Raw genomic sequence first — 22455 nt, 5'->3', positions numbered from 1 at the left:
CTAATCATACACTGAATTTTCCACAGCCTTTTCGGCAAGCTTGTAATGACGGTACTCGGGCTTGAGTTCCCACATATTCTTGTGAGGATACTTAACATTATAGTTACATAGGTCTTTCAGGATGTCCTTTAGATAAGTGATTGGCTGTCGGGTAATCTTGTGGAGATCCTTAATATTGTAATACTGATGCTTTTCAAATGCAGCAAACAACAACTCCATGACCTTATCTTTATCATCACGAATCGTCTTGCCTTCTGCCTTCTTCTTCTGCTCTAAATAAACATTATGTTTATGGTGTGAAATAGGCTTATGGCCGTTGAGGGGTCTGTCAATAAGCTTTACTGTATGAAGAGACTGGGCAGCTTTCTTCACAGCTTCCCTTTTCTGATTGATATAGTAGTCGTCCACTACAGGCTGACATTCTAGTTTGTGGATGACTTGTCCCTCAAAGGACAATTGCTGTGTCTCGGAAACTGCAGCATCCGAGCTGCTGCTGCCGAGATCTGGTTCAGAAAGAACTGCGAGTGTCATTTCTTTTAAACTATGAGAAATTACCTTGTGCTCCCGAGGAATTTTCCCGTCCTTCAAGGTGTGTTCACTAGATTTAAAGGTTATTGTCGGAGGTTTACCAGGCACCTTGGTAATCTTAAGCTTTCCAACGTCATGGCCAGCACAGTCTGCCCATTTGTCCCCCAAATATTTAGGTACCTTGACCAGCCACAGCCCACGGCTGCAATTCGTAATATCCAAGTCCATCTTAGACTGTTGGCTCATGATGGAAAACACGAGAATATATAGTTACTTGACCACTTTATAAAACGTCTTTCCGACACGTGCTAGTGTTTCAGAAAATATCTGGAATAGGGCTGGTGAAGTTTGTCGATGTGGGGGTTGTTGTTGAATACACCTGGTGATTGGTGGTTGGGAGTGGTGTTGGTAAGGGAACACAGGTGATGGAGAGAGTGACTGCAGTGGTGGTACTGCTTGTGACCAACCTTGTAGTCTGTGAGCTTAATGAGTAATGAACTAACCCGTTATGGCCACCGGGTTATGTAGCAGCTACCTCAGGTGACGGCTGTTGCTGGATGTTGTTGTTGTTGTTAAAGATTTAGCTATTCAGGACGGAGTGTCCATGTAGCACGGGCTATGGTGAGCCCGTAATTGAGTTTGGTTATACATGATAACCTTTTCCCTGTGATATTTTAGGTTTAAGTTTAAAATGGAGGAGAGGACTTCTCCTTTTTCCCTGCTTATTTGTCGCTTCTGTTTTATTGCACTGGTTTTAATCTTGTTTTATTAACATTATCTTGGTGGCGGATGTAGATGCAGAATGCTCACTAATGAGTCCCATTCCTCAACAGCTTTTCTAATCATTGTAGTCGCGGTGGAATGTGCATCTAATGCAGCTGCTGTCGTTGGATTAATGTTGAGTTTGATGCGCAGGGGTTCAGTAGCTTCACATTCCAGTAAGTAGTGCAATAGCGGCGCCTCCGCCTCAGTTTCACAGATGTGACACTCTTTAACTATTGGCTTCATTACCTCCCAGCAGCACTTGTACCCAAGTCTGAGTCTGTGTCTGGCTACTGCAATGTCTCTGGATATCTTTTTGCCTGGCTTGAAAGAGGAGTAACCAGTGGCTTGTTCACACCATATCACAGTGGATCTTCCTTCCGCTACTTTGGCTCTGTGGCGACTTTTGATAGTTGAGAATATTTTCTTCTTGATTTGCTCGTTTATCTGTGAGAAACTTGGAGGTATTTGAACCTGTACAACAGGTAGAGCAGTGGCAGTTTTTTGCTAGTGAGTCTGCCTTTTCATTACCATATATGCCAATGTGACTTGGTATCCAATTTAGGGTGATTGACAGCCCTCGATTATGGGCATCTTTTCCTATATGTTGAATTTCTGTGAGGAGTTGTATTTTATCTCTGTGCTGACTGGATAACAATGCCTGGAGCGAAGATTTAGAGTCTGTATGAATGATGACATCATGTAAATTATTCTCAATTGTATAGTTTATTGCCTCCTTCAGGGCATATAATTCTGTTTGCAATGTTGAGCACCCACTATTCATGCTCCAGTAAGCTTCATGGTTGGTAGTGTAAACTGCTGCCCCAGCAGAACCTTTTTCTTGATCAACTGATCCGTCTGTGAAGACGTGAGTCGTTGTGGGTCTAGAGATAGCTTCCATTTGTTGCTCTATTACTTCCTTGAGCCTCTGCGGGTCACATGCTGATTTTTTAACTGGTAATCTTTCAATGATTATCTTTAGATTCGATTCTTCCCATGGAGGAGGCTGTCGAAAGTGTTGATATGGTCTATCTTTCCCTTTGTTTTTAATGGTCCGTTTCATGTACATTTTCTCTAAAATCTTGACCACATTATCCATCCATGAGTTTGTTCTATACTGTAGGTTTTTCTGAAAGGATCTCTGTATGCTGTCTTTGATTGACAGCGTGGCGGTTGTTCCAGTAAGTTTTTCTATTATGGTGGCTATCCTTTGTTTCATCCTGTTTTCTAATGGTGGTAAATTTGTTTCCATTCTAAGGTTCTCCCTACGCGTCCATATAGGTGCTCCCAGCATTGTTCTCAGAGCATAATTTTGAAACACTTCCAGTTTCTCCCATTGGTTATCACTGAGGGCTGTCATTGATTTTATCCAGGAGGGAGGTAAGGCATTCTGTAGTTCCAACACCTTTTCTGTAAGCAGACATATTTTGGTGTAGTGTATTGGCTTTCCATTCAATTCGATTAAGGGCCATTCTTTCTGCAGTTTTGGGCAGACAGCTTGTTAATGAGATGGGTCTTGGATTTCCTGGGTCTTTTGGTTTTGGAATGGGAACTATAATTGCACTGTTCCAAGAGAGTGGTCGGGTTCTTGTCACCCATACTCTGTTGATGAGATTCAAGAAGGCTTCTTCACCCTTGTCTCCTAGCTTGGCTAGCATGTTGTAAGTGATTTTGTCCTCGCCTGGAGCTGTATTTTTAGTTTTCTTTGTAGCACTTCTGAGTTCTTTTAGATTGAAAGGTTGGTCTAGTTCGTCAGGTAAGGCTAAAGCATCATCTATTTTTTTCCATCTTGCTGCTTGAAGTGTTTGTTGATGAGTCAGAGTTGTTTGAGGAAGTTGAGTGGAACTGGCTCTTGAAGCAAATAGATTTGCTAGCCTTTCTGCTTCTTGCTCTGGATGAACATGGTGCGGATGAGCAGGAGACGATTTTCCTTTGGCCTTGTTGATCTGCCTCCAGATGTCGCCCAAGGACGTATGCTGATTTAGCTTGGCACACCACTCGAGCCATTTTTCTTCTCTGATTTTTGCTGTTTCTTCGTGCAAATGATCTCGGACAGCTCTAAGAAGTCCTAGATTAGCTCCGGTTCTATCTCTTCTGAAATTCTTTGGTGACCGATTTAGTCTGTTATGTAGCTCTTTGATCCTATCACAGTAATTGATGAGTGAGTAATACCAATGGTCCTTGTGTAGTTGGGTAATTGTTTTCCTCTTGGGGATGGCGTGATTTGCTGCTCTATGTATTGCATTTACTAAATCTTTTTCCATTTCTTCGGTGTTGTCAGGAGGAGCGTAGTTTTGGTGCCAAGTTTCGAGAGATTCTTGAAACTTCGTCCAATCTGCTTTGATAAAGTCCCATCCGGGCTTGGGAGCTGGAGGTCTAGGAGGTAGTGCTATATTAATAACTGTTTTTGTAGCAAAGTGGTCACTAGTCAGAACATGATCCACTGACCAATGACACAACTCATAAATACTGGTGGAAACAAACGTGAGATCCAACTTTCCCCCACCAGTGTGGGTTGGTTCCGTCGAATTAAGCAGACTGATTTCTGGCACTTCATCCAAAAGATGTTCAATATGTCTTCCGTTGGCGTCGGTTCTTGGTGAATTAAGAAGTAATTCACTATGAGCGTTGAAGTCACCAGAGATGATAGTAGGTGTAGTGACTGCTATTTCAAAGATTGTTGAGAGATCCATGTTGTTGGAAATTTCCAACACCGAATACAACACTGTTGTATTCTCATTAATTATTACTAATTCTACTAATCATTGTAGTAAGTAAAATTAACGCAACGTAGAATTCACATGTACTAATAATTTTATCTGTGCAATAGGCTAGAATTCTCACGTCACCCGACGCCTGTATTGCGTCAGATTTCATTACAATAAACACATTATATCCAATGTATCTGAGAATTGAATTCGATTCTCTATAACCAAGGCGTTCTGTGTGATAATTAATTACAGATAAATTGACCTCCAACTAAAAGCCGAATAGAGCGTTAGAGTCATAGCAGTTATCTAGTAATAAAAATTAACGTCACAAGTGAATGCCATAGAGAGACATTAATTCCTCTCCCTTATATGTTTACTATCACTAAACTGGCAAATAATAATATTTCACTCTTCTAAATGATAAACCCGTCCTGTCTCGAACATTTCAAGCATAACTGCGAGAAATACTAATATTCATGATAATAACTTGTCTAATGAATGCGAGACGTGGAGCGGGGAAGGAGAGCAAGCCAGTACATGTGTTGAGAAGCTCTCGAGCGGACCTGTTCGCGTCGTGCTCACGAGGAGACGCCATTACCCAGTCATCAGGGTAAACGCTATCCATCCTCCAGAAGAAAGTCGCCACTGTGAGGCGTGAAAGGCCTTGCAGATAATATCTTCGACTGGCATCAGTGTAATATAAGGAACCTTTTTAATCTGGTTCTTTGACTACACGTGACCGTCCAGTGAAGTGCGCCATTATCCAGGATAGGTGAAACCAGAGCCTGGGACGCAAATTTCGGCAATCTTAAAACTTACACAGTGCTCATATTAGCTAAGTATCTTATCCTTATTTGATGCATCGTATAGGGTGTAGAATTGTAGCTGGGTGATTTGTCGTGACGACGTATACCAACACCAAACCACAGGTTATTACCCCTTATCTCCTATTAACATTAATTTCTCGAACATAGAAATTCAGTAGTTTAATTAGTTACTACTGTAAATATTTGTTTTGCAGCACGTGAGAAGAATTCTCCCAGCTGTCCTCTCCCATGTTAATCCATTCCACTCGTCATCCAGCCGAGCCCAGGAGAGTCAGAGGAAGCATCGTGACTTACACAAAGGAATCGTCATTAAGCTAAGATTCCTTTGTATTCCTTTATTAATTATCTGGAATTATTTACATGAAGAATTCTTTTTTGGATTGACATGTTTTTATTGTGATTATCATTATTATACTCATAATCTATGTTCCCATTAATGGTAATGACATTGGTTTCCCAATAATTCATAGGATTAGATTATTATATCTTGGATTAGTGAACGAACCACACTAGTTCCTGGACGTACTGAGTTCCAGTAATAACCCCCCAATGTAGGTGTTTGAGGGTTTGATTCATTTAATTATACAGCCCATTAATTATTTCTATGATCATATTCTCTAGTATTTTATCCATAGTTACTGGTTCATCTAGGAATTATCTAATGATCATAAATTCTCAGTTTCCCTTTTTACTATAAAAGCGGGTGGTCCTTCGTAATTTAATTTACTACATTAATATTTAAATAATTAGATTCAAGCCCCAAATGTCCCACATTATGGTCCTTATCGAACCGGATAGGCATTAAATTTATAATTAAAATATTAATCATTAATAACTAATCCTTGTGTGATAGAAGCTAGACTAACTATTTAATTAATTGTGTCAACTAACAGTGTAACACATCAGTTAGTCTAGATCACACTAACATATTGCTACTTTCACCTCATGTATAAGGTAGCTTTAGTGGGTCATAGCCAATTACCCACAACATTTAGGTCTACACTTCATACTGAAGTAGAATCTTTAGGTCACCAAGAGCAACAGCTCATAACCTTATATTATCAATAACACCAATTATGTGTTAACCATTTAGGCTATACCAATGTTTCAATATATGGCTGTCAGCAGACTGTCCATTATAGCCTGAATCCATGTTATAATTACTGATTCACTCAAGTCAGTGGATCATTAACATTTAGGGATCCAGTATACTAATATAAATTACTGATCTCATACTAGTTAATTATTACTAACCCTGATAATATTTTATTCCACAATTAGGAGTACATTTAGGAGTTAGGTAACATTTACGGCAGTAGAATACTTGCCAAACACAATTAATTCCTTTGTGTTCATTTAATTTCTTATACACATAATTACACAAGTGTATATTATATAAAATACAAAAACCCAAAAACACAGCACAATTATTTGCACATTACTGCACCATAATATAATCTTTGCCAACCTTTATTAGGTAGCAATTTAGGCTGTGATTGTGTTGAATTTGGCACAAGCACAGACTAAATATAGTTGTAGTTTCTTAAGTAGAAATTCTCACGACTAGGCTTGAGCTAGTTAGTGACATATATTATTCATTTTGTGCTGACCCTATCAAGGGTGGGATTAACCATTTATTGTGTAATTATTTTATTGCATATTTCTATGTATGTCTTTGAGTGTTACTGTAAGTCCACTACCCATCCGAGGCTGATTTAGAAGAGCTAAGCTGAGGAACACCTGTAGTGAGACCAAGGTACCACTCAAATCTTAGTTGCTTATTATTAGGTAGGTAGCTAACCTCTAAATGAGGTAAATTACAACCAGCCTCAAGAAATACCAGGCTGTCAATACTTATACCTGCTCTACATTAAGGAGCAGACAACATAGCTATACCACTAGCTACATAAGCCCTATCAGGCTCCATTTACCGCAAGAATGAATCCTTTAGAAAGGAATGCAAGATTCTTGACAGCTCTTCAACGTCCCCTAGAAAAACTGCTTATGAAATGTCATCTCTGTGTAGAAACTGACCCAGGTGACGTCTACAGACTAGCAAGTTTCATAAGGAACGCCATCCAAAAATATGATCATGTAAAGACTGTAATCGAGTCCCACAGGAATTTACTCCAAGTCGGTCATACTGTCTCAGACCACTTACGTCTAACAGAATCTGAACTTGATAACTATGAACATTACGTTCAAACCAGGTTAGACCAATATAAGGAGGTGCTTGCGAGACAAGATATTCCCGAGTGGGTAGATCAGATCATTAATAGACCTACACCTGAGTCAACACTCAGTTCAGATGAAATACCTGAACTACCTCAAGACGAGGAGAATCCTCTAATCAATACTGATCACTACACAAGATCCACAACTGAAGTTCAACCTTCATTTTCTAACCTCTCATCTAATACAGCTTCATGTGATGATTTGCTCACAGAATCTGATCAAATTTCAGACCACTCTTCTCAATGTTCCCTGGATTCTATAAGTTCAATACATAAGGCTACTGAATTAACTAGCTTATCACCAGAACCCAGAGAAACAAGTGAAGCTGCAATAATCAGTGAATCTGAACCAGAAAATGATAAAGCTAATGCTGCAGCAGCAGTCGAAGCTGTAATCAAAGCTGAGGCTAAGCAAGAAGCCTTAAGCAACACAAGTAATGGTCACAATTGCTCACAACAGCCTTCTAAAGTAAGTGCTAACAATGAGAAGACTATTATAAACCTTGTGCACCAATTATTAAATTTATCTTCACCAGAGCAATCAGTTGACTCTTAACAAGCCTTTAGTTTTCAGCTTGAGTCACTGATAAATTCTTTCAGTAAAGAGGTGGATCACCCAACTACTGAGTGGATGACTAAAATTATTATCCAGAGAAAATTGTCTGGTGACACACTTAATAAATTATATGTATGCCAGAATGGTAATACCCTGTCAATGCAGGATATATTTACAGGTTTGCGTAATATGAGCAATCATACAGCAGACCAAGCAATTAATGCTAAATCTGAATGCACCAAAACTGTACCTACATCAGTTTCCTTACCTGAAACTCCTAAAGTGACACTGTCACTAGGTAACAAAGGTGCTAATAATCAATGTAACAACAATCAGTCGAATACTGATTCATCAGTGAGGCCTAAGAGCTCCACAGGTGCTCCTAAGAGACCTAATAGTCCAAAGAGCACCCCCAATGATTCCACAGGTGCTCCTAAGAGACTTAATAGTCCAAAGAGCACTCCCAAGAGCCTATTAATGGTTCCCCAGAGTACACCAAGTACTCACAAGAGAATAAATAACAAGCAAATGCAAACAGCAAAACCATCACAACCTGCAAGTACTGTTTTACCTAAACCGGTAACCTCTAAACGAGCTGTAGGATGGGGAATGTGCTTGTTTTGCAATCAAAAACATTCTCTGTACAAATGTACTAATTATCCTAATAGAGACACAAGAGTCAGACGACTCAAACAGTTACACAAATGTACTAGGTGTCTCAAACCACATAATGTTAACAGCTGTGAAACCCCACTGAACACCTGCAATAGGTGTAGAAGGGGCAAGTATCATGCTGCACTGTGCAAATTAGTTAAGACAAATTATGTCAATCCTAGAATAGGACGTAGAGAATCTACACCAGTACAGTGCTGCAAGGTGCGAGATGTGTACAGCGTAACTTCACAAGCATCTCAAGTGGATGCTGCCTTGCTTACTGCCCAACTTCAAGTGAAGAACAGAGGAACCAAGATCACCATACGTGGACTATTTGACCAAGGTTCCCAGAGAACTTTCATTACTCAAAGAGCAGCAGAGGCACTTAATTTACAACCAATAGGACAGGTAAAATTAAACTTGTCAGGGTTCATGATAAATCGAGGAACCCATGAATACTCAGTAGTTCAACCGCTTGTACGACTAGGTAGTCATGCCAAGGCTGTCCAAGCCATTGTTGTGGAACAAATACCTTTAGACTTAAATATTAAGGGTCTGGGGTACACAGCCCACTTCCTGCAGGTGTGGGAACCGACCTGTGAGATTTATATTTATTTAATTTATATGAATTTATATTTACGTTAATTTATATACTTCGATAGCGATTTGTATAATGATAAGTGGACTGTATTTCTGCAATAATCTTATAATCTCACAAATCGATCCTCTACACATTAGGGGGGGTTATTAAATTAATATATATGCAGCCAATCAAACTACAGTAACTACATACATTGAAAAGGTTCCTTATCTTATAGTACAGCAGGTTAGTCCACCAGGTATAACTAGGGTGTAGACACCAAATTATCCTCTTTGAGGTAGCTTCCATATCACCCAGTAACTGGTGCACAAATCTTGCATCCTCGTCTTGACCTGTCAAAAGTGCGCTAGCTGTGAAGCCAGAATCCTATATATGACAAGTATATCAGAGAAAACAGTACATGGAACATGAAGACCTGGCTTAATTACCTTTAGTTTGAGGCGATTTCGCGTTCTAACCGGGTCACCCTATATAATGACATTAATGGCCACTAATGATAGATAATGGGTTTCGGAAAGAACACTTAACTTGATTTGTTGACAGCGTGTTGACAGATGGTACACCTTTGGTATCCATAACACTACGTCCAAGTAAAATTAACAGGAGCCGAATTTGCTCCCGTGTGAGCCTCTGGTCTCTATATAAACAACAATGGCTGCCCTCCTTCCCCACTCTGACGCCTGGCCTACTTTGTCCAGATTTCAGAAAGTGATAGAAGGGTCACATTTACTCTACTTTAATATTGATAATTAAGTTAATTTATATAAGATGTTTTTATGATGGTAAAGTCCAAAGACTAATGTATTTAAGAACAATTCCCAGCAGAATAGCTGGTGAATTATAATAGTATGTGGTGATGATATCCCGTTTTCTTTAGATGGTAATTCCACTACAAGTTACGTTTTCTATGGGTAACTTGTTGGTAATACAGCTATTATCTGTATGATATATTAAATGGTGTCGGATTTTCCGACAGCAGGAACGTGAAATTAATTTGGCTGACAACAAGTTAACGTCTGACCGCCTTAACAATGTAGATGTACTAGTAGGAGCCGACTACTATTACCAGTTCATAACTGGACATGTTAAACGATTGGGAATGAATATGCTCCAATCTGCAGGTGGCTACTTACTTACTGGTAAAGTTCTGAATGTGAACAAGCCTAAACCTGCCAATAATAATAAATTAGTCAGCAGTAAATCAATTCTCCAGCAGCAAGCTAAAAGGAGAAACACAGCTGAGTAATAAACTCAGATTGAATGTAGTGCAATTGATACTCGCCGAGATGTTTCATAGCTCTCAGTGAAAACCAATGGTCCGTACTCAAACAAGTACAAGTCACAGCGACCAAACTATTGAATTCACTGCAGACCTAGAATTATTCTTGACAAGTAGTAATTGACCACACTCAGTCTTCCTAGGTAATTAATAATGTTAGGCTAGAGAATCTAGCACTCAATGCCACTGGCATTTCCTGAATTTAGTAATAAATTCACTAGGACCACTGGTCCACTATACTTGCGCTTAAAGGTTTGCCAAGAAAACCTTCTTAATACCATGTTTTCTGCACTAAGAGTTAGTGATAAATACTTGCATTAATTTGTTTGAGTTGTTTTTCTTTCATTTCTGCTTATTTAGTGTAGGAGCGCAGCACGAACAAACTTGCAAACTTACTAATAAGTAAGCGAATTTACAGAGAACTAATATGTTTAATGCATTATCGTTAAACATCAGCATTGTTAATTAACATGCTTCATGAGCTTAATCTAGCTCACCTTAGAATTAACGTAATAATATGAGTGCTTGTTCCCCATGCGTACGAGCTTAATATTGCTCGCCATGACAATCGAACACTTTAATGTTCCCCATGCCACGAGCACTGCTCGCCATGATAATTGAATGATGCAAAACTCCACCTTGTTAATTCGAGCTCACTGCAGCTCACCCTGTCAACACTGTTGACGAGTTCACTGTAACTCACCCTGTTAGCACTGCTAACGAGCTCACTGCAGCTCACCCTGTCAACACTGTTGACGAGTTCACTGTAACTCACCCTGTTAGCACTGCTAACGAGCTCACTGTAGCTCACCCTGTCAACACTGTTGACGAGTTCACTGTAACTCACCCTGTTAGCACTGCTAACGAGCTCACTGTAGCTCACCATGTTCACGAGTTCAATATAGCTCGACCTGTTAATGAGCTCAATACTGCTCACAATGTTAATTCGAGTACATTTTTGCTCACAATTAGCTTAGTCCCTTACTTAGGTAGGTTAGAAATTCAAACCATTTATTTAGGTAGGTTTAGGGACTTTAGTTAGTGTCAACTGAGTACTAGCCTAATCTGTACTCACCATTAATTACAGTTGACTATACTTATAGAGACTGATTTAATAAACTCAATTTCATGTAAAGGTGATTTCGTATTAACCAGTTTACAGTGTCAAGCCTATGAGCTGCCATTTAATTAGTTCATAAGTCAGAATGACTAGGCAACTAATCTCACTGTCGACTCAGAATTTTCCTTGATTTCAATGAATAAACTTTTCAGTTCTCTACCTTTCTATTATTTTAGCTAGTTAGCGAATTAGTTGTACCATCAGTCAAAATGACTACTGCACGGCAGTGCACATTAAATTCAATTTCCTCATTTGAATTTGGGGTGATCATGTTACTGCGTGATGTTATTGTCTAGTAACCCAATAGTTACAAGTCACAGCGACCCTAGACAGTGACCTTACTGTAGTGTCATAGTCTCCTTGATCTTAAGTGACTAATAATACTTTACTGTATAATCATACAATAGTGTTATCAGTTCTTAGGAACTTATTCTGAGTTTGCCTACGATTCAGCAGCTACGTAATACACCATTACATGTCACTGCGACCCTAGTTGTTGAGTTTATTGTGAGCTTTAGAAGGTTCCTGATTACCGATAACTTAATCATTTAATGTTTCAATATTTAATACATGTTTCCACTAAGGGAAACTACAAGCCTATTATAGTTCTCAACTAAGAGCAATTCTTTAATTATTGTGTAGGCTATAAGTAACATGTTCCATTTGACACGTAAATAGCAAGACTCAAGTTTCTTGTAAGTCCTTGATAAATACGGGACGTTCGTTATGTGTGTACTAACATACTAACATATTAACCTACTAATATACTAATATTAATATCAACTTCGGGATAGGTCAGTACTCCACAGTACACTACGACCCTAGAATCCTCCCCCCGGTGTTATGTTGGAAATTTCCAACACCGAATACAACACTGTTGTATTCTCATTAATTATTACTAATTCTACTAATCATTGTAGTAAGTAAAATTAACGCAACGTAGAATTCACATGTACTAATAATTTCATCTGTGCAATAGGCTAGAATTCTCACGTCACCCGACGCCAGTATTGCGTCAGATTGCATTACAATAAACACATTATATCCAATGTATCTGAGAATTGAATTCGATTCTCTATAACCAAGGCGTTCTGTGTGATAATTAATTACAGATAAATTGAACTCCAACTAAAAGCCGAATAGAGCGTTAGCACTAACAGGGTGACTAACAGTGCTAACAGGGTGAGTCATAGCAGTTATCTAGTAATAAAAATTAACGTCACAAGTGAATGCCATGGAGAGACATTAATTCCTCTCCATTATATGTTTACTATCACTAAACTGGCAAATAATAATATTTCACTCTTCTAAATGATAAACCCGTCCTGTCTCGAACATTTCAAGCATAACTGCGAGAAATACTAATATTCATGATAATAACTTGTCTAATGAACGCGAGACGCGGAGCGGGGAAGGAGAGCAAGCCAGTACACGTGTTGAGAAGCTCTCGAGCGGACCTGTTCGCGTCGTGCTCACGAGGAGACACCATTACCCAGTCATCAGGGTAAACACTATCCATCCTCCAGAAGAAAGTCGCCACTGTGAGGCGTGAAAGGCCTTGCAGATAATATCCTCGACTGGCGTCAGTGTAAAATAAGGAACCTTTTTAATCTGGTTCTTTGACTACACGTGACCATCCAGTGAAGCGCGCCATTATCCAGGATAGGTGAAACCAGAGCCTGGGACGCGAATTTCGGCAATCTTAAAACTTACAGTGCCCATATTAGCTAAGTATCTTATCCTTATTTGATGCATCGTATAGGGTGTAGAATTGTAGCTGGGTGATTTTGTCGTGACGACGTATACCAACACCAAACCACAGGTTATTACCCCTTATCTCCTATTAACATTAATTTCTCGAACATAGAAATTCAGTAGTTTAATTAGTTACTACTGTAAATATTTGTTTTGCAGCACGTGAGAAGAATTCTCCCAGCTGTCCTCTCCCATGTTAATCCATCCCACACGTCATCCAGCCGAGCCCAGGAGAGTCAGAGGAAGCATCGTGACTTACACAAAGGAATCGTCATTAAGCTAAGATTCCTTTGTATTCCTTTATTAATTATCTGGAATTATTTACATGCAGAACTCTTTTTTGGATTGACATGTTTTTATTGTGATTATCATTATTATACTCATAATCTATGTTCCCATTAATGGTAATGACATTGGTTTCCCAATAATTCATAGGATTAGATTATTATATCTTGGATTAGTGAACGAACCACACTAGTTCCTGGACGTACTGAGTTCCAGTAATAACCCCCCAATGTAGGTGTTTGAGGGTTTGATTCATTTAATTATACAGCCCATTAATTATTTCTATGATCATATTCTCTAGTATTTTATCCATAGTTACTGGTTCATCTAGAAATTATCTAATGATCATAAATTCTCAGTTTCCCTCTTTACTATAAAAGCGGGTGGTCCTTCGTAATTTAATTTACTACATTAATATTTAAATAATTAGATTCAAGCCTCAAATGTCCCACACATGTCATGTTCTCTCTGGCTCTTGTATACATTGAAAATGGACAGCGTTGAGTTCCTCATAGTGAGCTTAACTCCCATAATTTCGACGTTCTCGCCACAGTTGGGCAGGTCTGTGATTGCCGTGGCATTGATATGATTTCTTACTAGAATTGAAATGCCTCTGGTGCCACCTTGTGCCATAGGGCAGTGGAATCCTTGATATTCTGGAATATTGATAAATCTGCCAGTCCTGGTGAGTGTTTCTTGGAGTAGAACAATATCAATGCTATCCTTGAGAAGCACTGCTCTGAGTGCTTTGCTTTTGAATCCTTGAATATTCCATTGTATAATTTTGAGATTGTCCATTTTTCCGTTTACAGTGGAATCATTGAGTCCATGGTTTTTATAGTACTGGTTTTCCCGACCGTTTGTGTCTTCTTGGCTAGAGTGGAGACTTCCTTCTTGGCGGGTGAGGAGACTCCAGGTTGGGCCGAAGCGCCCCTGCTACATCCAGCCACTGAGGCACCCAATGATGCAGGGATCATCATTTCTGCCTGGGAGGTCCCGGAGGCAACGGCAGGCATGTTCGCCCTTCCGCCCCGATCCATTCTGTTGCTGTCTCCCAGTGGAGCAGCGCCCCCCTGCCCCCTCCAGTTGTTGGAGGCCCCGTCCTTGCCCAGACCAGATGGACCCGGCGCACCAGACTGTTGCTGATCTTCATTTATTCGGACTTGCCGAGGGGTGTACCACTGGCTTTTTACCGAGGGTCTGGTCGATTGGGGTCTCGAAGTAGTTACTTTGGGTTGCTGGGTTGATCCGAAAGCTAGTATTCTTTTTACCCTTTCTGGACATCGTTTGTTCCAGGCGTGATGTGTATCCCCGCAGTTCGGGCATTTTGCTTTCGTTTGTCTGCCTTCTTTGTGCAGATTCTTGCATATGTCGGTATTATGGAGCTCGCTACATACACCACATCGTTCCGGGCCTCTGCAGCCATCTTTGTGGTGGCCGAAGCGCTGGCATCTGTAACAGCTCATGGGTTCTGGGTTGTACAGTCTCAGCCTGAATTGACCATAGATGCCAACACTCAGAGTGTTGATGCGAGGTCCTTTTATTGTTACAAGAACCTGTCTTGTTTCGATATTGTTGTGCTTGCATCTTTCCGCCGTTGTGACATTTGGGCATTCTAGGAGTCTGTTTGCATGAACTTCGACCGGGAAATTGTGAACTATCATTTTGGTGATATTTTCTTCTGGTTTTAGTTCCACTAGGTGTTCTGTGTTCCTGAGGTTTGTGATTATATCCGGATTAGCTGTGGATATGTTATATCTACCTCTAATGTCGGGCTTGGCTCTAAGATCTGTTCCTGGATTATTCTTTTCAAGTGCGGCAATGAAATCATAAGTGGGACCATCCACTGGTTTTTTAGTTTTGAATATGGTCCTTGGCATTGGTTTGGGTGCTGCTCTTGAGTTCTGGTTGGCTTCTAGTTTGGTTTCTTTGGACGTTTCTTCGGTTCTTCTTCGTTTGTTAGCCTTTCCGTTGCCTACAAGTTGCCACGGTGCTTCGTTTAGGGGTGGGTCGTCTTCAGCAATTTTCCTTGCTCTTGCTACTATATCACTGTGTCATTCTGACGTTAATAATTCAAGAAGGATGGTTAGGAAAGTCATATCCTGGGGAGACATGGCTACACTGTACTAAAAGAGTAACTGAGGGAGTGACTGTAACTGTGTACTGCTACACTCAGCGACTGAAGACTGTCACCCGTTGTGGCCACCGGGGGGTTATGTAGCAGCTATCTCAGGTGACTGATGTTGCTGGATGATGGAACTTGTTTATTTGGTTATTTCTCGATGCCGATAAATATTCAAATTGCTAAAAACATTAGAATAAAGTTAAACTGACAATACGAGGCATGTATGTTTATACATGTGTCTGAGTAGACTGTTTATGAATATGAATCAAAATATTTTTAACAAGTTAAAATTTACGTTTTCTGATATAAATTCACTAGAACACTCCCAGCGTAGGATAACAAAGTTAATCCTGCAAATTAGAAACTTGTCATATGAAGAAAGATTGACTAAGTAGTACTAATTTGCATTCTCTAGAACGGCAAAGAATTCGGAGTGACATAGTAGAGGTGTACAAGTGAATGAACGGACACATCAAACGGGATGTTAATAGGGTATTAGGAACATAAGAATGAAGGTAACTGCAGAAGGCCTATTGGCCCATACGAGAATAACAAAGTTAATCCTGCATATTAGAAACTTGTCATATGAAGAAAGATTGACTAAGTAGTACTAATTTGCATTCTCTAGAAAGGCCAAGAATTCGGAGTGACTTAGTAGAGGTGTGCAAGTGGATGGATGGACACATCAAACGGGATATTAATAGGGTATTAGGAACAAGAATGAAGGTAACTGCAGAAGGCCTATTGGCCCATACGAGGCAGCACCTATTTCTGTCTTCCCAATCCCATTCATATATAAGTCCAACGCATGCTTGAAACAATCAAGGGATCCTACTTCTATCAAGATATGCGGTAATTGGTTCCACAAATCAACAACCATGTTACCAAACAACTATTTTCTCAGATATTTCCTAAATCTAAACGTAGGAAAACAAGAATAAACGTAACTGTAGAAGGCCTACTGGCCCACACAAGAAAGCTGCTATTTGTAACCACCTAATCTCATTCATATATGTCTAAGAACATAAGAATAAAGGTAACTGCAGAAGGCCTATTGGCCCATATGAGTCAGCTCCTATATATATAACCACCCAATTGCACTCATATACATGTCCAACCCACGTTTGAAACAATATAGAGACCACAATCTCCACCTCGTTATGTCGTAATTGGTTCCACAAATCCACATACGATTGATAGTGTCAATGGATAGTGCCAACATGCGGTTGTTAGTGATGATGGATATGTTGAATTTAGCAAGGGAAACAACATCAAATCTTACCTATGATTGAAACAATCATACTTCTATTATGTTACGTAATAATTGTTTCCACATATCAACAACCTTGTTACCGAACCAATATTTACCCAGGTCGCAGACGATGAGTCACAATAACGTTGCTGAAGAATGTTGACCAGACCACACACTAGAAGGTGAAGGGACGACGACTCACAATCGACTTGAGAATGGTCCAGAACGGACCGAAACGTCGTCGTCCCGTCACCTTCTAGCATGTGGTCTGGTCAACATTTATCCAGGTCTTTCCTAAATATAGACTTATCCAATTTATACCCATTGTTTCATGTTCTGCCATGTGTTGATACTTTTAAAGTAAGACAACGAAGGAAGCGCAGGTCCCTCAAGGTACTCACAAAACAAAGGGATCATAAAACAAAAGAATAAAGGTAGCTGTAGAAGGTCAATTGGCCCATATGAGACAGCTCATATTTATAACATAAGAACAAAGGTAACTGCAGAAGGCCTATTAGCCCATACGAGGCAGCTCCTATCTATAACCACCCAATCCCACTCATATACTTGTCCAACCCGCGCTTGAAACAATCGAGGGACCCCACATCCACCACGTTACGCGGCAATTGGTTCCACAAATCAACAACCCTGTTACTGAACCAGTATTTACCCAAGTCTGTCCTAAATCGAAACTTATTCAATTTATATCGTGTTCTGTCTTGTGTTGATATTTTTAATACCCTATAAATATCCTCCCTTTTATGTCCATTCATCCACTTGTAAACCTCTATCATGTCACCCCTAACTCTTCGCCTTTCCAGTGAATGCAAATTAAGCTTTGTTAATCCCACTCACATACAAGTCAAGGGACCCCCACCTCTACCCAAATTATCGATCCCCAAGTTAGAAATCTTTCATATGAAGAATGATTAACAAAGCTTAAGTTGCATTCACTGGAAAGGCGAAGAGTTAGGGGTGACATGATAGAGGTTTACAAGTGGGTGAATGGACATAACAAAGAGGATATTAATAGGGTATTAAAATGATCAACACAAGACAGAACACGAAACAATGGGTATAAATTGGATAAGTTTAGATTTAGGAAAGACTTGGGTAAATACTGGTTCAGTAACAGGGTTGTTGATTTGTGGAACTAATTGCCGTGTAACATTGTGGAGGTGGGGTCCCTCGATTGTTTCAAGCATGGGTTGGACATGTATATGAGTGGGATAGGGTGGTTATAAATAGGAGCTGCCTCGTATGGGCCAACAGGCCTTCTGCAGTTGCCTTTGTTCTTATGTACCACGTTATGTGGTAATTGGTTTTCATAAATCAACAACCCTCCTACCGAACCAGTATTTACCCAGATCTTTCCTAAATCTAAACTTATCCAATTTATACCCATTGTTTCGTGTTCTGTCTTGTCTTAATACTTTTAATACCCACCTATGTTATGATCCTTCATCCACTTGTACACCTCTATCACACACTACCTCTTCCCCTTTCCATAGAATACAATTTAGACTTTGTTAATCTCTCTTCATAAAACAGTTTTCTAATTTTGGGAATTAACTTTGTCATCATGAGTTGGGCACATTTAAGTGAATATATAAGAACATAAGAACATAAAAACAAAGGTAACTGCAGAAGGCCTGTTGGCCCATACGAGGCAGCTCCTATTCTATAACCACCCAATCCCACTCATATACTTGTCCAACCCGTGCTTGAAACAATCGAGGGACCCCACCTCCACAATGTTACGCGGCAATTGGTTCCACAAATCAACAACCCTGTTACTGAACCAGTATTTACCCAAGTCTTTCCTAAATCTAAACTTATCCAATTTATACCCATTGTTTCGTGTTCTGTCCTGTGTTGATACTTTTAATACCCTATTAATATCCCCCCGGTTATGTCCATTCATCCACTTGTAAACCTCTATCATGTCACCCCTAACTCTTCGCCTTTCCAGTGAATGCAACTTAAGCTTTGTTAATCTTTCTTCATATGAAAGATTTCTAATTTGGGGAATTAACTTAGTCATCCTACGCTGGACACGTTCAAGTGAATTTATATCCATTCTATAATATGGCGACCAAAACTGAACTGCATAATCTAAATGGGGCCTAACTAGAGCAAGATATAGCTTGAGAACCACACCAGGTGTCTTGTTACTAACGCTGCGATTAATAAATCCAAGTGTCCGATTTGCCTTATTACGAACATTTATGCATTGATCCTTTTGTTTTAAATTCTTACTAATCATAACTCCCAGATCCCTTTCGCAATCCGACTTCGCAATCACAACACCATCTAGCTCGTATCTTGTAACTCTATCATCATTACCTAACCTCAGAACTTTACATTTATCAGCATTAAACTGCATCTGCCAATCCTTTGACCATTTCAAAACCCTATCTAGATCAACTTGAAGTGATAGTGAGTCCTCCTCCGAATTAATTTCCCTACCGATTTTCGTATCATCGGCAAATTTGCAAATGTTGCTACTCAAACCTGAATCTAAATCATTTATATATATTATAAACAACAGAGGTCCCAGGACAGAGCCTTGAGGCACTCCACTTACAACATTTTCCCACTCTGACTTGATTCCATTTATACTAACTCTCTGTTTCCTTTGGTATAGCCATGCCCTAATCCAGCTTAATATAGCACCCCCAATACCATGAGACTCGATTCAATAGTACGGCGACTAAAACTAAACCGCATAATCTTAATGGGGCCTAACCAGCGCAAGATATAGCTGAAGAGCAACACCAGGTGTCTTGTTACTAACGCTTCGATTAATAAATCCCAGTGTCCTATTTGCCTTATTACGAGCATTTATGCATTCATTTATGAATTTTATTTTCTTACCGATCTTAACTTCCAGATCCTTTTCGCAATCTCAACACCATCTAGCTTGTATCATGGAACTCTATCATCATTTCCTTGCCTTAAAACCATACATATGTCACCATTAAACTGCATCTATTTTTACAATTTCAAAACCCTATTTAGTTCGTCCTGATGGGATAGTGACTCATTTTCCGTGTCTATTTTCCCACCGATTTTTGTCAAATTTGCCCAATACTGCTTCATTTTCACATTTGGATGCATCAGTGGCACATTGTAGGTTAAACACAATATAAATAACTTAAGAGTAAATATGTTGAACACAATTCATGTAATTAATAATTCCCACCCTGTTTTGGGTCTGCACAATATATTAAATGTTGGCTAGTGTACATTCCTTAGTACAGTGTTAACTAAATGAGATTCCTATCCTTAGTGGCTTAGCACAAATCAATAGATTAGGCTAGATTGAGCAACATTTAGTTGGGCTCCTGCCTAAAATTGTCCTAACTACAGTTAAGGTTTGGCAATAAATTTATATACCATAATAATGAGGAGTAATGGAATAGTGCTATGTATTTTGTTTGGTTTTATATAAAAGGCTCTTATTTTGAGTGATGTGTATATAATTAGTATGGGGTAATCTCTTCAACTCTGGTATATGATGAGTATTTATTAATATGTTATTGACCCTAACACGAAAATAATCCACACAATTAATGGATAAATTTACGTGAGTGCTTAGTCTTATGGTTGGATATTAATGTGCGCGTCAACTCCGCGGATTTAAAACCACTATTTTCCATGGATTTAAACACAAAATGACGCACTTAATTAATTTAGAGGTGCATAGCTACACTATGCATTATGTTTATTGATAATTTTTATTTATTTCTTTACCTGTATTGAGGTTTGAAACCATTTTTGCTTTTTATTCCCCTTCCCTCGCCGTTTGAAACTCATAATCACAACTGTTAAATAATTTGTTAAAAAAAAGCAGTCATCGCACGTGGTAACTGACGCAATTGCGCGGTTATGGATTTCTAGAAAACTTCTGACATTCACCTACTTGAAATTAATGGTTAGTAAAATTAGTTTCTGGTCACAACCAATTTATGTTGTGGTGACAGGGGTTAATAATTTGGGTGTCAGGATTCCCAACATATTACACGGCAATCGAAACTAAACTGCATGATGTACATGGGGCCTAACCAGAGCAGGATATAACTGAAGAATAACACAAGGTGTTTTATTACTAATGCTTTGATAAATAAATCCCAGTGTCCTATTTGCCTTATTTCGTCAACAGATCACTGTAAGCAGCGATTTTCCATTTTTCTTATATTCTTAGTCAAAACATTGATCTAAAATAGGTTAAGCAAGAAGAAGTTCTGTATAAGTATTTATTTTTATGATATCTATACAATGAACACGTGATATTGATACATTGAATCTGTGATATATTCAAGGTGTCCTAAAAGTAAGTTAAAGGCGATGCTGCTTCTATGGTGGTGACAGTGTCGACGTTCATCACCATCAGGGGCTTAGTCACCTCCACCACCTTCACCTCAATCATTACCAGCTGCAGGGCTGGTGCCGTCACCGTCTGGACTGTGACGGAGGTCACGGGAACATCACTGACTTGGAACACGGTGTTGAGGAGGATCTGGTTGATGGGAAACACCACGATCTCTGTGTACATTCTGCCACTCGTCCTGATACTGCACAGTCTGGAAGACGGGACAGAGCAGCGGCCGTGGCTTGCAGTAAAGGGCAGCGGATAGAGGCACAAGCACCGCAAGGTAGATCATAACCTCAGACTTGGAGTATGAGGCTAATATTTGCCTGGATCTTTCACGTTTTCTTTACCTTTGTACTGTGAAACAAAGTTTAGTATGAACCTAATCATACACTGAATTTTCCACAGCCTTTTCGGCAAGCTTGTAATGACGGTACTCGGGCTTGAGTTCCCACATATTCTTGTGAGGATTCTTAACATTATAGTTACAGGATCTCCTTTAGATATGTGATTGATTGTCGGGTAATCTTGTGGAGATCCTTAATATTGGATCTTTTCAAATGCAGCAAACAACAACTCCATGACCTTATCTTTATCATCACGAATCGTCTTGCCTCCTGCCTTCTTCTTCTGCTCTAAATGAACATTATGTTTATGGTGTGAAATAGGCTTATAGCCGTTGTGGGGTCTGTCAATAAGCTTTACTGTATGAAGAGACTGGGCAGCTTTCTTCACAGCTTCCCTTTTCTGATTGATATAGTAGTCGTCCACTACAGGCTGACATTCTAGTTTGTGGATGACTTGTCCCTCAAAGGACAATTGGTGTCTCGGAAACTGCAGCATCGGAGCTGCTGCTGCCGAGATCTGGTTCAGAAAGAACTCCGAGTGTCATTTCTTTTAAACTATGAGAAATTACCTTGTGCTCTCGAGGAATTTTCCCGTCCTTCAAGGTATGTTCACTAGATTTAAAGGTTATTGTCGGAGGTTTACCAGGCACCTTGGTAATCTTAAGCTTTCCAACGTCATGACCAGCACAGTCTGCCCATTTGTCCCCCAAATATTTAGGTACCTTGACCAGCCACAGCCCACGGCTGCAATTCGTAATATCCAAGTCCATCTTAGACTGTTGGCTCATGATGGAAAACACGAGAATATATAGTTACTTGACCACTTTATAAAACGTCTTTCCGACACGTGCTAGTGTTTCAGAAAATATCTGGAAGAGGGCTGGTGAAGTTTGTCGATGTGGTGGTTGTTGTTGAATACACCTGGTGATTGGTGGTTGGGAGTGGTGTTGGTAAGGGAACACAGGTGATGGAGAGAGTGACTGCAGTGGTGGTACTGCTTGTGACCAACCTTGTAGTCTGTGAGCTAAATGAGTAATGAGCTAA

At 39.7% G+C, this 22455-nt stretch overlaps 2 protein-coding genes across 2 annotated transcripts; both read right to left on the bottom strand.

The window, feature by feature from the left end:
* On the bottom strand, window positions 1-21247 carry LOC123773551 (general transcription factor IIF subunit 2-like). The gene is made up of 2 exons (XM_045767342.2): window positions 21080-21247; window positions 1-267 (listed from the first exon to the last, which is right to left on the bottom strand). Exons 1-2 carry the CDS (start codon window positions 21245-21247, stop codon window positions 1-3), a joined length of 435 nt encoding a protein of 144 aa, XP_045623298.2.
* Window positions 21248-21604: 357 nt separating this feature from the next.
* Window positions 21605-22199, bottom strand: LOC123773552 (general transcription factor IIF subunit 2-like). The gene is made up of 2 exons (XM_045767343.2): window positions 21981-22199; window positions 21605-21928 (listed from the first exon to the last, which is right to left on the bottom strand). The coding sequence occupies exons 1-2, from the start codon at window positions 22197-22199 to the stop codon at window positions 21605-21607; spliced, it is 543 nt and encodes a 180-aa protein (XP_045623299.2).
* Window positions 22200-22455: the final 256 nt, after the last annotated feature.

Source organism: Procambarus clarkii, chromosome 72 (assembly GCF_040958095.1).
Source record: "Procambarus clarkii isolate CNS0578487 chromosome 72, FALCON_Pclarkii_2.0, whole genome shotgun sequence".
Lineage (NCBI taxonomy): Eukaryota > Metazoa > Arthropoda > Malacostraca > Decapoda > Cambaridae > Procambarus > Procambarus clarkii.
The sequence above is the reverse complement of the archived record's forward strand: the minus strand, read 5'-3'. Positions and strand labels throughout refer to the sequence as shown.